A 15,495-nucleotide genomic window follows, 5' to 3' on the forward strand; every position below is an offset into this window, starting at 1 on the left:
CAAGAGCCTCGCTGACCTACCTGCACCTGGCTGCGTGTTCTGGCTCTGCCACACAGCACAAAAATTCAAGTTTGGATGCAGAATTCTACAAAGCTGTGTGTATCTGTACAGATATACACTTCAAACGTATGCGGCCTTAAGCTCCCAATAAGTATTTGTGAACAGTATTCGAGCTCAGGCCCTGTACCTACGGGCTGTGAAAGGAGAGCGTGGGGCAGCCAGCAAGGCTCTCCCAGTGCAGGTCAATGGTTCCCAACAAGAAACAAACCACAAAGCAACAGGAGAGTAAACACCAAGCGGGTCAGAGTCCCGGCAACCTGCGCGTAGCAGCCCAACGAGGAAGTCTCAAAAATAAACAGCCTTCAGACGGCCGCCCCGCGGGGGGCAAAGAGCAGCTCGCAGGCAGCTCCTGCTGCAGCCGGGAGGCACAGCGGGCCGGCCAGGGCACGCACAGGAGAGCACGGGCTCGCTAAACCCGACGTGACCTGCTGCTAAACTCAGACCAGTTCTTTTACTGAACTTACTGCCAAAAACTGCATTTGTCTCAAGCGACTGAACGCGCCATTCGCACAAACTCCTGCGAGCTGACGGTCCTGATGCTGGAGCCCCACACCTCGGCCACGTCTCCCTTCCTCCAGGCTGCACGAACACGTGCGCTGTCAAAGTGGTAAACAGGATTGGGGCCCTAATCCAAGCTAGGGATACTCTTTTTTTTATTTGGGGTCCAGATCCGTTTTATGATTCGGTTTGCCAAGCAGCTGCAAACACGCACGCGGCCCTACTAGAACAGGGTGCTGGCCCCTCTAAGGCAGACATGGTCCCACACCTCCCCGGGCAGCCCCTGCCCTTAACTCATCACAAGGACCCGCAGGGAGCAGACAACCACCTTCCCACACCCGCTCCCACCCCGCACCAGGGGGTTGTGCCGTGCGGAGCCATCGCAGGGCCTTCACCGATCACCTGGGACCGTGTCCGTGGCTGGCACCCTCTGTTCTGAGAGGCGACAGCAGCCTCTGAGCAACGTCACTGACATGAGACAGATTGCTGCTGCTGGGCAGGTACTTGCAGAGCCTTCAACTGAAAAATCATCTTCAGGCCCCAAGGTCGTTGCACAAGCAATGCTTAAGGTGGTTTGAGCGCACCAGCTTACCTGAAGGCACGAGAACATGCAACACTGCGTATTTATTGCCAACAGTGAGAAAGGACTTCTTTTCAAGCACCTTTTCAGAACTCCACCTTGCCCTAGCTGTTCACTATCAAATGACCAGAAGAACCTCAATACTACTTAACTTCTAAAATTTGTCCTCAAGTAACCAGAACCATGGTAGGGTTATCAATCATTTTCCTACAGTAAAACTTACTGCCTTTATGCTCTTTTATCCTTGCTGGAAAAAGAGTGTTCTCTTCCCCACCTTAGCTTTCACACCAGTCAGAGAGCTGAAGAAGAAACCTCGGGAAATTCAGTGCCACTGACCTGAGAGGCAAACAAGCACCAAAAGCCTCCATGTGAACAAGAAGGGTTGACGATGAGGCTATGTGCCTGGCTACTCCGAACAGAAACATCTGAGAACAAACTCCTACAGCTCCTCACAGCCTCATTCAAACACAGTTGGACAGACCTCGAAATGGAAAAGCCTCCTGTGGCCGCAGGAGCGCTGCTGGGTGTTGGCACGATGCTCACGCTGCCTGCCAGCAACCCCCCGAGCTGCTCGCAGCGCTCAGGCCCGCCTGTCCTCCCCGAAACCACGGCCGCGCGCCTTCCAGCCGGAGGTTGCTGAGCTGGAGTGTGTGTTATGTTTTGTTTTAGGCACGGCAACCAAGGCTTCGCAATTCCCTTTACCCGTTTTGCCTCTGGTATTAAAACCAGGAATGCTTTCCACCAAACGCTACACGTGGCAATTGGTGAGCACACGCTGCAACAGGCCGGAGGTGTAAGTGCAGCTCAGGGACCAGGCGGGCGCGCAGCAGGTACCGGCAAACCGCTGGAGCCTGGCAGCAAGGAGGGGGCTCCTTCCCTGTCCCAACAGGCTACAGACCGAGGCTCTGCAAGTCCCTGGCCAAGGCTAAAGGAGGCGAGCTGTTCCATCAGGAATTCTCTCCCCGCTTCCTTCCCATTCCGCTGCATTCCTCCACAGGTAGCACAGGAGGCCCTACGCTGTGTGCTGGCTCTAGACAGATCTCCCAGCCTTGACCTTCCCCCATCGCCGCTGCAGACCCAGGAGACCACCCAGGACCCCACATTTCCTCTTCACTTCTACTTCTGCTGTAGCGCAGCACCAGCACAAGACCAGAGAGCGAAGAGGCATTACCTGGGCTGTAAGGCCCCGTGATACTCCTTCAGCTACATGGGAAAGAAATGACCCAAAAGACAGATGCAGGGAAAGCTCAAGGCAGCGTATGCAAGCAGTGTCCCGGGGAAGGAAAGAGGGATGACCAGATTTCATGCAAGACACCACTACCTCACAAGATTTCTCTGTAAGACCACAGAAACCCCTCAGGTGGACAGAAAGCAGAAAGTGCACAGGGCACCTCTCCTCTCACCTCTGCACAGATGTAGCAGAGGACAGCAAGGTCTCTGCAGCCACTGAGATCCCCACGAGATGCAAGGACAGAGACGTGACCCTGACAGCCCCTGCTAACTGGAGCACGCGGATTTCCACATTCAAGTAACCACGGAAGATCCAGGTAAGTGACTCGAACCAAGGCAGCTCTCCTGCAGGATATTATTTTTCCACATTCCTTCCCCTACAGCAAAGAGGAAACCTTAGCACTCATTCTTTCCTTTTAAGACTGGAAAACATTTAGCAGCGTACAGCTCAAGAGCAGACGTTAGGTCAAAGAGACAGGAAGCCTCAGCAGCCTGAAACATCAAAGCGAAAGGCATCTGAAGCACATGAGCTGCTTGGTTAAGGAACGGGTAACATTTGCAGAGAACCATGTAAATAAAACCAGTTTATTAATGGAGTTAAGAGCTCACCTACAGCTCCAAACCTTTGTCAGAAGATAGCAGTTTGCTGCAGAGCTCCTACTTCCACCAAGAGCCCCCCTCCAGCAGGCGCACGGTCAGGTACCACCCCGCAGGCGCTCAGCTAAGGACAAGTACGGAAAAAGCATTTTGTGAGCGTGTTCCAGGGGGCATTCAGGGACTGAAGACACTGATAAGCTGGGGTTGTATGGGTGCCTTGCCACCTGGCTTTGAGGTTCATTACCTACACGTCCTGAAGCAAGCAAACGGCCCAAATGTAGAGACGCAGGTGTTTAATCATGAGGTTTCACTAAATAAACAAACACGTCTTAGGAAAGAAAACCTACCCAAGTTCAGGCAAGAACGAAGTCTTCCTGATTAAGGATAAACTCGTTATCGCCATTCCAACTGCACTTCTGACATGAGAATTTCGTTAGCAGCCCTGTGAGCAGCTTGAAGAACGGAGATCTGCAGGCTGAGCTGGAAACAGCTGCAGGGAGGTGAGCAGGGGGACTCGGCGGGCTGCAGACAAGGCCAACTTTAAGGTCCCTTCCAACACAAACCACTCTAGGATCCTCAAGATCTTATGTGGAAGAGAAACAGGCTTTTGAAGTGATGCTTCACACCAACACCTCAAAACCAAGATAAGCAGCTTGTGAGACTTGAATCTCAGCTGAAACCTATAAACCTGACTGTTCAGTGACAGCCAGCCGCAACCTGCACCTGAAGTTGCGCTTTTCCTGCGCACTACCTGCGGAAAGACAGCTTAAGTGATGTTCTGACAGCACCACGGAACAAACGCCGACTTGTTCGTGACAGCAGGAACAGGATTTACTCTTCAGCGGGAGAGAACTGAACCAGTTGTGGCTGAGGTACCAAAGGCACGCCTGGGAGAGGGCGAAGTGTCACAGACTGAAAGGGCACAAGCCACACCAGACGTTATCACTGACCCTCTGCCACCAGGAGGGCTATGCCCACAAGGACAAAGTTTCATTTTCAGTATTTCTGGGAGTACACGGGTATTCAATAAGGCGGTACTGAGCAAGCACAACTACACTTGGTACTGCAAATGCCTTAAAGAGAGAAGGATGCTGCTGCTGAAGAGCCCACTACCCGTCACGTGGAGACAGGAACAGTGCAGTCAATGCCATGCGAGCATTACTTTCCATTTACTTGCTGAGGTCTTTTCACATTGCAAAAGCCACAACTGCCAGGAACGCTAGCCTGCTGCAGCTTTTCAGCAGCCACAAATCCCTCAAAACGCTCAGTTTATAAATCACAAGCCAGAAAGAAAAAGGGGAAAAAGGAGTAAGTGGGCTTTGTTGATCTCAGGGAATGACACATTGGGACAGAGGATAGACGGGGCTCAAAAAAAGGTTCTGAACAGCAAAACCATAAGCGGTAATGTTTATTGTTGCGTCTAAGAGGTTTAAGAGCCAGTTCATATTTCCCCACATGGAAAGGGAGAGAAGAATTTGTCCGAGCAGAACTTGGGTTGCATGAGTCGTCTGAGAAAGAGCAGGGCAATTTTTAAGCAGCAAGATGGCAATCCACAGGCCAGCCAGCCTCACCTCCGTCCCTGCAAAGGTGATGGAACAGCTTGTTCTGGAGGCCATCTGCAAGCAAGGGGAAGAGGAGAAGGTGATGAGGAGCAGTCAGCATGGATTCACCAAGGGGAAGTCGTGCCTGACCAACCTGGTGGCCTTCTGGGTCGTCATCGCTGGCCGGGGAGATGAGGGGCGAGCAGCGGGTGCTGTGTACCTTGATTCAGCAAGGCTTCGGCGCTGTCTCCCACAACATCCTTGAGAAGGAGCTTAGAACGTGTGGGACAGATGAGCGGACGGCGAGGTGGACTCAGAACTGACTGCCTGGCTGGCAGAGCTCACAGGGTTGCGACCAGCGGCGCCGAGTCTAGGTGGAGGCCTGGAGCTAGCGGTATCCACCCAGGGTCCGTACTGGGTCCGGCCTTGGTCAACTTATCAACAACCTGGACGAAGGGATAGTGTCCGCCCCCAGCAAATTCGCTGACACAAAGCTGGGAGGAGCGGCTGACACACCAGGAGGCCGTGCTGCCATTCGGCGAGACCTGGACGGGCTGCAGAGGCGGGCAGAGGAACCCGACGGGGTTCAACAAGAGCAAGCGCAGAGTCCTGCACCCGGGGGGGAATAACTGCACACATCAGTACAGGTTAGGGGCTGACCTACCGGAGAGCAGCTCTGCAAAGAAGGACCTGGGGGTCCTTGTGGACAGCAGGCTGGCCATGAGCCAGCAGTGTGCCCTGGTGGCCAAGGGGATCCTGGCGTGCATTAAAAGGAGCGTGGCCAGCAGGTCGAGGGAGGTGACCCTGGTCAGGCCACATCTGGAACACTGCGTCCTGTCCCAGGCTCCCCAGCTGAAGAAACATGGTCAAAAAAGACTTCGTCGAGTCTAGGGAAGGGCCTCAAAGATGATGAAGGGCCTGGAGCATCTCCCATACGAGGACAGGCTGAGAGACCTGGGTCTGTTCAGCCCAGGGAAGAGAAGACAGATGATCTGATAAATGTTTGTAAATATCTGAAGTGCGGGAGGCAAATGGACAGGGTCAGGCTCTTTCCAGTGGTGTGCAGCGACAGGACAAGGGGCAACGGCCAGAAACTGGAGCGCAGGAAGTTCCACACAAACATGGGCAAGAACTTCTTTACAGAGAGGGTCACAGAGCGCTGGGACACGCTGCCCAAAGGTCGGGGCGTCTCCTTCTCTGGAGATAGTTGAGACCCGCCGGGATGCTTTACTGCTCAACCTGCTGTGGGGAGCCTGCTGTTAGCAGCGGGGTTGGACTCGATCTCCAGGGGCCCCTTCCAACCCCCACAATTCAGTGAATCTTACCAAGTTTCTATTCAGAATCCTACAAAACATGAGTAGGTGCACTCAGACTCTAATAGGGCCAGCACAGTTGTGTGGAAGGAAGACAGTGCTTAACGTGTACAAAGCCACTGAAAGGAGCTGTAGCGGAGCAGTGACAAAGAATTTTTTTGTGCTCTCAACAACAAAGTTTTAATCTGGAAGTTCAGCTCCTACCCCACAGGAGCTGCATCGGTGAGGTGACGTCCGTAGGACTTCCTGCCTGGAAGCAACCGGTACTCGCAGCAGTTCCTCCTACAGCAAACTAGAGGGCATCGAGCAAGGATTCCTGCGGATGTTTTTACATGGACCTACTACAGAGCTACACACAATCAAAATTTGTCCACGTGCAAGGCAGGGTTTGGGCTTGCTTCGGAGCACTACAAGCAGGAGGCAGGCACAGCTGCTGCCCCCGGTCTGACGGAGCTCTCACACTCAGGTTCTTTCTGTTAAGCTTACCTGAAGATAAAAGCACACTGAACCCACCTGGGAGCTGGCAGAGAGATCTTAATCTTCTTGCAACTAAACTTTGATACACTTCAGCATAGAAAAAAAATGTCTCTGGGTTTTAAACACAACAGAAGCCAGGTAAGCACATAACCCAGCTGGCTGAATAGCTTCATCCGCGCTTTCTGAGGCTGCAGCGTTGATAGCCATACACCTAGTTTTAATCAGGCAAATAAAAACTTCACGCTGATCGGAGAAGGATAAGGAGCTTTATCACGCACATTTATAATCACGCCGTACGTGTCTCTGGCAGAGCCAAGCATTCCATTTCAGTACCAACACAACACCGAGCTCCTAAACACCTGGCCCGAGGGCTGTCAGTACCCGGTCAGGACAGGCGCCTGAACGCATCGCACTGCGGCTACCACATAGGACCCGAGTACTTCTGCACGAGAACAGCAGTGTGAACCGCAGATCAGCAAAAGCAAAACAAAAACACGTGGTTTGGTCTCAAAGCAGGAGGACAAGAAACTTAGACACACACCAGTGGCGCTGCCTACAGCCACCAGCTCCTGAGCATCAATACACCAGGGATCTGACCAGGAAATCGGGAGCCCTCAGTACCTCTGGTGCACCAAGCATCACCACACAACAAGACAGTTGGTCTCTGTAAGGATCACTGCCCCTAGTTTCGTACCAGACCCTTGTGCCTGGCTCTCCAGTCAGTTTGGTATTGACCTTGTCACCTGCCTGCATCTCACCAGCTTGGTTACAACCATACCATGGGGGGGATGTGGAAAAGTGACACCAAAATCCTCATTACAGGCGAGGTAAGGAACACCCAGTGCCCCATCCTTCCCCAGAGACAGCCATCCCATCAGCAACAGCCTGCCTTCGGTACGTCCAAGCTGGCCGTTCCCAGCCCCTCTTCTCCTCCACATGCACAAAAACAGCTTCCAGGAGCGTTTGCCCTACAGTGAGGAGACTGCTCTGTGTTTGTTCTGGGATGAAGCTGACCAGCCTCATTTCCCTAGGTCCCCCTCCTCACGCTTTCTAGAGGTGAACGCGGCATTTGCCCTCTTCGCTCATCAGCTTCCCCCAGCCCCACAGCCTGGGGAAGGTGATAAAGGGTCGACTTGCGGCCGTGGTGGCTGGTTCCTGCAGCGCACCAGGAAAGCGAGAAGCCGTTCTAGCAGCTCGAAGTTGAACTAAATGCCTACCCCTCTTCTGTAAATGCCAGGGCCACAGCAGGTCTCAGTCGACCTTCTGCCCAACACTCCGCATCCCACCACCCAGAGGCGGCTCTCCCGCTCTGCACGCAGCTAGGGACCTCCAGAGCAGGAGGGAATTTCCAGCTATTTATCAACCTGCGATTTCCACAAGCCCGTGCAAGCCTGTAGCATCCACAACACGCTGCAAAGGCAAGTTCCACAGCCCACATCTCCTCCCGCGCTCTGAACGCGGAGCTGGTGGGTGGCATTTGACGCCCCTTGACTTCTGCCCTGGCACAGGAGGCTTCCCCTCTGCCTCTTTCCTCCTCCTCTAGAAGAATTCACGTAATCTTACTGCCACAGCTATCGAGCCGTAAGCTCACGGGGTTATCCTCCAAACGTTCTCCTCCGCTCGGCTCCACCCAGAGCAGCAGTCACACTTCACTACTGCGCAGCGCCTTTCGGAGGATCAGCAGAACATCAGCAGCAGGCGTAGCTCGTTATCTCCGTCCTCACATTTTATTTGAAGGACTATCAGTAACCAGGTCGGTGTTCTCAGCGCGCCCCATTGAAGCTGCCTCATTTGGGAGATGAATTCGGATCAGACTCTGAGAAGATCCCACAACAGCGGTGTTTACGGGAGACGGGAAATCAGACCACGCGTCCTGGCTCTGTGTATTTATCCCTCCGAGCAGCCCGAGCTAAGCACATCCACGAAGAACCTGACCGTCACACAGAGACGGATCAAGCACCCGCTTCGTTTTACGCACCTGTTATGCACGTTATGTTAAAACACGCATTGCAGGCGACGGATGCACGTGCTGAATTGAAGCCTAAAGCCCCCAGACGATCTTCCACACTGGCACGTTTGGGCAGGGACAGCCGCCCACCGCAGGCACGCCGCGGTGCTGGCGCTGGTGAGGACAGCTCACGCCCCCGCCTCCCTCCACCCCAGGGGCAGGTTCCCTGGGGGTGAAGCCAGAAGAGCACCGCTCGCTCCCGAGTGTGTCTAAACGCAAAGAACTCGAATTTCCTGCTTTTCGTAGAAAATCCTGGTGATGCCCAGATCCCAGCTACCTTTTACTAAAAGATGACTCCCAGATTTTGTCAGCACGCCGGCCGAAACTCTGGGTGCTACCCAAGGGCGAGGCCCGTCCTTCTTCTGCAGGTGCAGCAGACGGCATCTGGAAACAAAGCTGGCTTTTCTTCTCAAGCATCCCCACTCGGAAGAGCCTCACACACGAGGTGCACAAGACACGCTCGCGCACCTACACTCCCAGCTGGTCAGAGACCACCGCTTGTTGCAGAGAGGCCGTTCCGGTGCTCTCGCAGCTTCAGACACGAGCTCACTGAAGGAAGCCTGCAGATCTTTAAGCCTCCTGTGCCAGAATGAAGTTAAAGGAGAGACCAAGCAAAAGTATATCCAGGCTCCACATTAAAATTATTATCTCAACTGCATTTACGGCTTTAAGTAAGAACACAAATGAAGAAAACGTGTTCAAGATCCTGAAGCATCCCTCGCGTTCCTTTACCTTAGGACCATTAAAGAGAGACCTTTTTCTCTGAGTACAGCAAAGACAACTACCTGGATCCAGTTATATTCCAAAAGGCTCAGGAAGTCTCGCTAGCAACGAGTTCAGAAAGCACTTTTCTTCTCGAAGCCAGCAGAAAGACTTGTGTCGACACAAAGCAAGTTTGCAGAAGTTCATCCCAGGTTCAATTCTCTTGTCAGTTTGTCTCCGGACAAGCTCTGAGGTCCTCCCACAGCATTACCTGAACCTGATTTTGTACAGAAGTCACAAGAAGGCAGAGCTGCAGCCGTCTACCGGGAGGCAGAGCAGGCAGGCACCTGCCCCAGCTGCGACCGGCGGGGATTTCCCCGGGGTTCGGGCACCGCTTCCTCCTCCCGCACCACGAGCCGAGCACCCACATCCCCACCGCCACCCTGCTGCACGGGGGGACCCCGGGGTCTCACCGCGTTACGGTGCTTTGGGAACACGGGCTGCACCGCCCTCAGGGCCAGAGGCGGCCCTGCCGGGTGTCGTTGAGGAGCCGTACTGCTAACAATAAGAGTTTAACCACCCGGCGTTGCGCGGTCACCTCCATCCATCGGCTGCAGAGCCGGCAAGGAAGCTTGCGGAGCCCAGCGGCACGTGCGAGGCAGCAGGCGTGCCCAGCCCCGTAACCCAGCGCCACTGCGCAGCCCCAAAGAGGCCGGTGCTCCCAGCAGGACCGTCACGGGGAACTCGCTTTAAAATGGCAGGCAGCTAATTGGATGACTGATTGGAACGAGTCCGTAGCCTCCTGCTTTCCTAGCGCAGTGAAGTGGATTCCTCTTCCACCTCAGCCCTTCCCGACTACTGCCGTACCAGACCCAACTTTAAGGCTCCATTTGCAAAAGCTTGTCTTGCCATGGATTCCCAAGAGGAGCTGAGAGCAGCTTTCAGTGTGCTGCAAGTCCCAGCATCCAGAGAGTGGAAGGACACCCTACAGAATCACAGCACTGTAGGGGTTGGAAGGGACCCCGAGAGACCATCGGGTCCAACCCCCCTGCCGAAGCAGTTCCCTGGAGCAGGCTGCCCAGGCGGGCGTCCAGACGGGCCCTGAATATCTGCAGAGAAGGAGACCCCACAGCCTCCCTGGGCAGCCTGTCCCAGTGCTCCGTCACCCTCACCGGGAAGAAGTTCTTTCACACGTAAACTGGACCAAAACCGAGCTCTTATTCGCAGAGCAACGGCTGACTTCACAGGAAGGTCTTAAAAAAAAAAAAAAAAGCCACCTGCCAAAATGAAGGAAGAATACATCCAAGTGCCATGGTCCACCAGAGAGGCATCTCGTTAGGCAGCAAAGAAAACTGCAGCTCTGTACTAACGCCTGGCAGTCGGGACAGCTTCAGTCCCGTGCAGCCAGGAGCGTGCCCCCAGAGCAGCGCTGCCGAGGCACTTCCCTGGCCAGGGGACATCACCGTCACCGGGCTGGCAGCCACCAGCCGCACTGTGCCTGTCCCGCGGGTGTCCGGGCAGGGTTTTTGTGGAACAGAGCAGCTGAAGCCACAGCTTCGCATTCCTGGTGAGGCAGGACTCACACCTGGACATCAGTCAAGGACCAGGCAGGCAAGCGGTGACAGTACCTGGGGGACTGAAAAAGCCACACGCCACGCCACAGGGAGCTCCACCCAAAATAAACAAGGCAAACCTCACCAGCCGTGGCTATCAGCTCACTTCACAAGCTTTGATTAATCATTTAACTTTCTGCAGAGCCACCCCTTTAACTACCTCGCTAGAAGTGAAAAGCCGGCTCTGCAATTCCAGGGGAAGGGCCTGCTGGGCTCCCAGTCCTCCTCCTCCCCGTTTTTCCTCCCTAATTAATTCTTCATTTCACCAGTCCTTCAGAGGCCTGAGCGCTCGGCCTCAGACGCCACGTGCGTTTTGCTCCCAGTTAAACCGGGCGCAGGCTGCGAGCACAGCCCAGCGCTGCTGGCCTACACACGGCAAGGCTGCAGGGAGGCGCTTGAGGTGAGGCGTAGCAGAAGCCATCAGTGCCGTCTGCCAGGCCATCAGTTCCCTCCAGTCCGTCTCCAATTAACGTTTTACAGACTCCTCTGAACTGCTGTATATTTCTGCAGCGGTCCGTGAACCTTTGTAGATTCTCAAGTTTGCGCATACCAGTGAGCAAGTGGACGTGCAGCCAGGGCCCAGCTCCTGCCGCTCAGACCCTCCTCTGATTCCTCTCTCCAGAGCATCGCACCCTCCCGAGGCCAGTCTCCCTGAAGCCCGCTGCGAACACGCCCTCTGTTCCCCCAGCTTCCTGCTGGATTTTGCCCTGCCACCTTTTTGACCCGATCTCCTGTGGGACGCAGCAGACGGGCCTGCGAAGGCCAGAGCAGCTCGCGTGCTGTGCGCTACCAGGGCAGCACGGCGTTAGTCCCATCGCAGCGCTGCTCCAGGCAGGCCCCACTGCGAGAGGAGCCGGGTTCCTGCTGTAGGAGCTGCTGCGAGAAGCAGCACAACTGCCAGCACCACGACAGAGCTCACGTCTGCGCCTGAAGCACCCTCCACACCACGGCTCTGCTTCACCCGCCTCGCCAAGCGCACCCTCTCACCAGATTCTCACCCTCCAAAGCCAACAGAAGGCGGTTCGACTCTGCAGGAAGCCAGCACAGAAGGAAAAACACAGTTGTAGCAGCTCGAGCTCACAACAGGTAGCATGAAATGGGGCATTTTGCAAGCCTAGATGGCCGGCCGATGAGCAGGGTAGGAGCATTTACAGGAGACGGCCTCGGGCACCGCGCTCCTTCCACCCTCGCACCGCGCAGCAGAGCGCTGTTCTCTCAGGTCACACACGGGGACTTCCCACGAAAAACAAACACCGAATTTCTTCACGTTCGGCACGTGACGCCTTCCTCTGCGCGAACAAAGCGCGGAGACGGCCCGCTCGTGGCTCCCGGCCAGCGGCAGGATTGCTCGCCTGGGTTTGGACAGGCCCCCGGCACGCCACCGCGCCCTCGCCGACCGCGCGCTGCCGCCACCGCAGCAGCGGCCGGAGGAGGATGCACGGAGCTCCCCGCTGCTCTCGGGTCCTCTGCTCTTCCAGCGAGCCGTGGCACAGGAACCGTGCAACACCGAGCCACGAGGAACAGCAGCTTGGGGCACAGAGGAGCGCGGCGCTCTGAGCTGTCCACGTAACGCCGCGCCTGCGCTCCTGAAGTCAGCCCCTTCAGCCACAGCGAACATTGCTTCGGTACGACAACACACATCCAAACGAGACCAACGCGGAATTACTGCAGATTTGCTCTCATGCCTGCACCCGCTCAACCAGCCCCAGCTACAGCTTTTTGAGCCCCAGGAGAGCTGCAGCTGCCCGTTTAAGCTCAGCCGTACCCGGGCACCACCTCAGCTCCCTGCACCACGAGGTCAGGAGCGGGGTTCCCGGCTCAGATCTGTCTGCGAGACTACACACCGAGCCCAGGCACCGACCTCCAGTGCAGTTCAGGAACGCTCCCGAATGGTCGCCCAGCTCTGAAGGACCGAGGTGTAACCCTACGGACACACACAGGTTCTGAGGGGCAGCCCCGGGGCCAGAAGAGCAGCCCTAGAACCCTTTGGTTTGCTAACGCAGACGTCGCACCCCCCAGTCTTCAGCAGGACGTGGGGTTCAACGCACAGCCGACTGCAGGGAACAACTGATTTTTGATAAATCAGCTCTTTGCTCTAGACACGCTGTCCCACTGCTGTGTCCCTGCAGGTCCCTTCGCCACAGGACCGTCCCTGCGGAGCTGGGGACTTGCGCTGCATTTATCTTAAACTCGGGCACCGCACAGCACCCGCTGCTCACCTTGACGAAGCTTTCTGTTTTAGCTGCAGGGACACGCAGCCACTGTCCCGAGAAGAGTCACAAGCTAACAGCCAACTGCAGCTGCACATTTACTGAATGAGCCAGGAAATAAGAAAGAGGTTGTTTATCAACAGTAACTTCCTCCCTGAGCGCACTGCCCTCGTGGGGCACGCTTCCCTTACCTCACGCCGCAGTTCTGCTCCAATCAAGAGATGTATACATAGAAAAACGGGCACGGTTTAAGCCCCACTGCATCAATCCTATCCGCACGCATACCTGCTGCCTGCCCTCTGCCTTCCAATCAAACAACGGCCACGCTTCTGCCGCCCGCCACCGTATTTCGAGCTAACCCTGAAATATCGGAACAGATTTAGGAGGTTTGGCACCCCCCTCGCCACGCTGCCATCCCCTCCCCTGCACCGGCAGACTCCCGACTGCAGGTAGCTCCCGGGAAGCCCGGGCTGGCACGAGGCCACGCCAGCACCACACCAGCGGCGCTTTCCGGCCGGTTTAGCTCCCTGAGCTACACGCACGCACCCGCGGTGATGCAAGAGAGAGGAGGGACCGGCCCCAGAGGAGCATCGGCGCTCAGTGAACCCAGCGAGCGCGGCGGCGCAGCTTGCCAGGACAGCTGCCACCAAAACCCGCGGCCCCGAGCCCCCCCCCGGCAGCTGCCACGCCGTGCGCGTCAGGGCTCCTTCCACCCACCACGAGTAGAGAGCTGGAGCTGCAAGGAACTTCGCTCCTTACACAGGCACAGAGGCGCAAACCGCCACGAGAAGACAGCAGAAAGTTCCTCCTGTCTGAGAAAAGCCTCGCGCTACCCTTCAGGAGCGGAGGAACGGGACGCCTGAGAGCTGCCGCGTTTCTGAACAAAGCTGCAGATCTCACCCTGCCGACTTCAGCCACTGGCAGCTGAAAAGCCAACGGGACCACACAGGCCAGGGCAAGAACCAGAAGACGTTCTTTCAAACTGAAAACACGGGGAAACTTTTTTAAAGGCTGAAATTGGAGCTTGACCAGAATATTTTAGCGTTGCTGCTAAAGACACAGAGAGAAATATTTGCCGAAAGGGAGGTTTGGGCAAGCATTCGCTCAACTTTCCCTACTTTTGGCTCCCTCTGCCATGAAAGTAGGCCCATGACCCAGCGTAACACATCACCTCCAGTTCGATAATTTTCAGCGCAGCTTTTCTAAGCGCGTGCTTTAGCCTTTGAGTGGCTTTTGGAACAGGGCAGTGGGTAGAGCGTGAAGAGCAACACACACAGGCTGAAAAGGATTTGGTTACAACCAAAAAGTTGTAGAAAAGAAAAGAAAAAGTTTCACACTCGCATTTGCTCTGTGCATTGGACTGTGTATCGGAGATTCTGCCACGCTTCTCGGCAAAAAACAAGAACAGATACGTTACGATATGGTAAAGCTATATTAATAGACGTACGCGCAGATACACACAAAAACACGCAGAGCAGCTGGTGCCCACCCGTGGGCCACACCTCACGCCCTTCCACTAGTTAGCTGCGTCGTATCCCTCGACCGAGGGGCGCCCACTCCGGTGCCTGGCAAACTGCGCGCACCGGGCCCCGAAGGGCACGCGCGAGGCCCCCGTAAATCGCCGTTTACGCGGATTTCGCGCTCGCAGGCCCCACCCGCAGGTGCCCGTTCCCATTTACTTCCCCGCCAGACTCCTCCGGCCCCGTTTTAACACCCACCCCCGCCGGGACGCGCCTGGTTTAACCCCGACCCCGACCCCTCCTCCCCCCTCCGCCAGGCCCCGGCCCCCGCCCCGCGGCCCGGCCCCGCCGCCGCCGCCCCCCCCCTCCTCCTCCTCCTCCCCCCCCGTACCGTGCGGGCGGCCTCGGCCCAGGTCCTGCCCTTCTTGCGGCGGCCCTTCTCCCTCATGTCGGACGCGGCGGCGGGCTGCGGGCGGGCTGTGGGGGGTTCCTGCGGGGGGTGCCGGGGCCGCCCGGCGGGGCGCGGCGGCCGCCCTAGGGCTGAGCGCTGCCGGCCCCTGCGCCCGCCGCCGCTGCCATGTTGGGCCCGGCTCGGAGGGGCCGCGGTCATGTGACCCGCCGCGGGGCTCCGCCTCCTCTTGCGCCGCCGCGCGGCGGCGGGGGGCGGGGCTTAGAGGAGGGGCGGGGCTCGTCGAGGGGCGGGGCGTGTCGAGGGGTGGGTTGGACAGGGAGGGGGCTTGTGAGGGGCGGGGCTTCTGGGGGCGGGGCTTCAGCAGGGGGCGGGGCTTCAGCAGGGGGCGGGGCTTTCAGCAGGGGGCGGGGTTTCTGAGGGACGCTGTGGGAGGGGGCGGGGCTTCTGTGGAGGTTTTAAAGAGAGGGAGCGGAGCTTTTTATGGACAGGGGCGCGGCTTTTTCGGGGGCGTGGCTTTCTCCAGGCGTGGCTTCTGTGGGTAGGGGTGGGGCTTGTGGAGGGGTGGAGCCTCGCCCTGCGCCTGCGCGCTGCCCGCCCCGCCGCGCCCCGCCTCCCGCCAATGGCCGCGGCCCCAGCCGCCCCCCCCCGCCCGTCCCGGCCGCCCCTCCCCCACCGCCACCAACCGCCACCGTTCCCCCTCCCCCACACTGCCACCCACTGCCACCCACGGCGCCCCCCCCGGTCCCCTCCCCCACCGCCACCAACGGCTTCCGGCTCCCCTCCCCCCCCCCAGC

General features: G+C 57.0%; 1 protein-coding gene across 2 annotated transcripts in view; it reads right to left on the reverse strand.

The window, feature by feature from the left end:
- Window positions 1-14,903, reverse strand: part of ASXL2 (ASXL transcriptional regulator 2) — a 118,918-nt gene extending 104,015 nt beyond the window's left edge. For both annotated transcript variants that reach the window (XR_004781951.2, XM_035568233.2), the window contains exon 1: window positions 14,681-14,903. Coding sequence is in view for 1 of the 2 variants with exons in the window: in XM_035568233.2 (XP_035424126.2) it covers window positions 14,681-14,899 (219 nt within the window). In the remaining variant the exon portion in view is untranslated. The remainder of the gene's footprint in view (window positions 1-14,680) is intronic.
- Window positions 14,904-15,495: the final 592 nt, after the last annotated feature.

Source organism: Cygnus atratus, chromosome 3, assembly GCF_013377495.2.
Source record: "Cygnus atratus isolate AKBS03 ecotype Queensland, Australia chromosome 3, CAtr_DNAZoo_HiC_assembly, whole genome shotgun sequence".
In the NCBI taxonomy this organism is placed as follows: domain Eukaryota; kingdom Metazoa; phylum Chordata; class Aves; order Anseriformes; family Anatidae; genus Cygnus; species Cygnus atratus.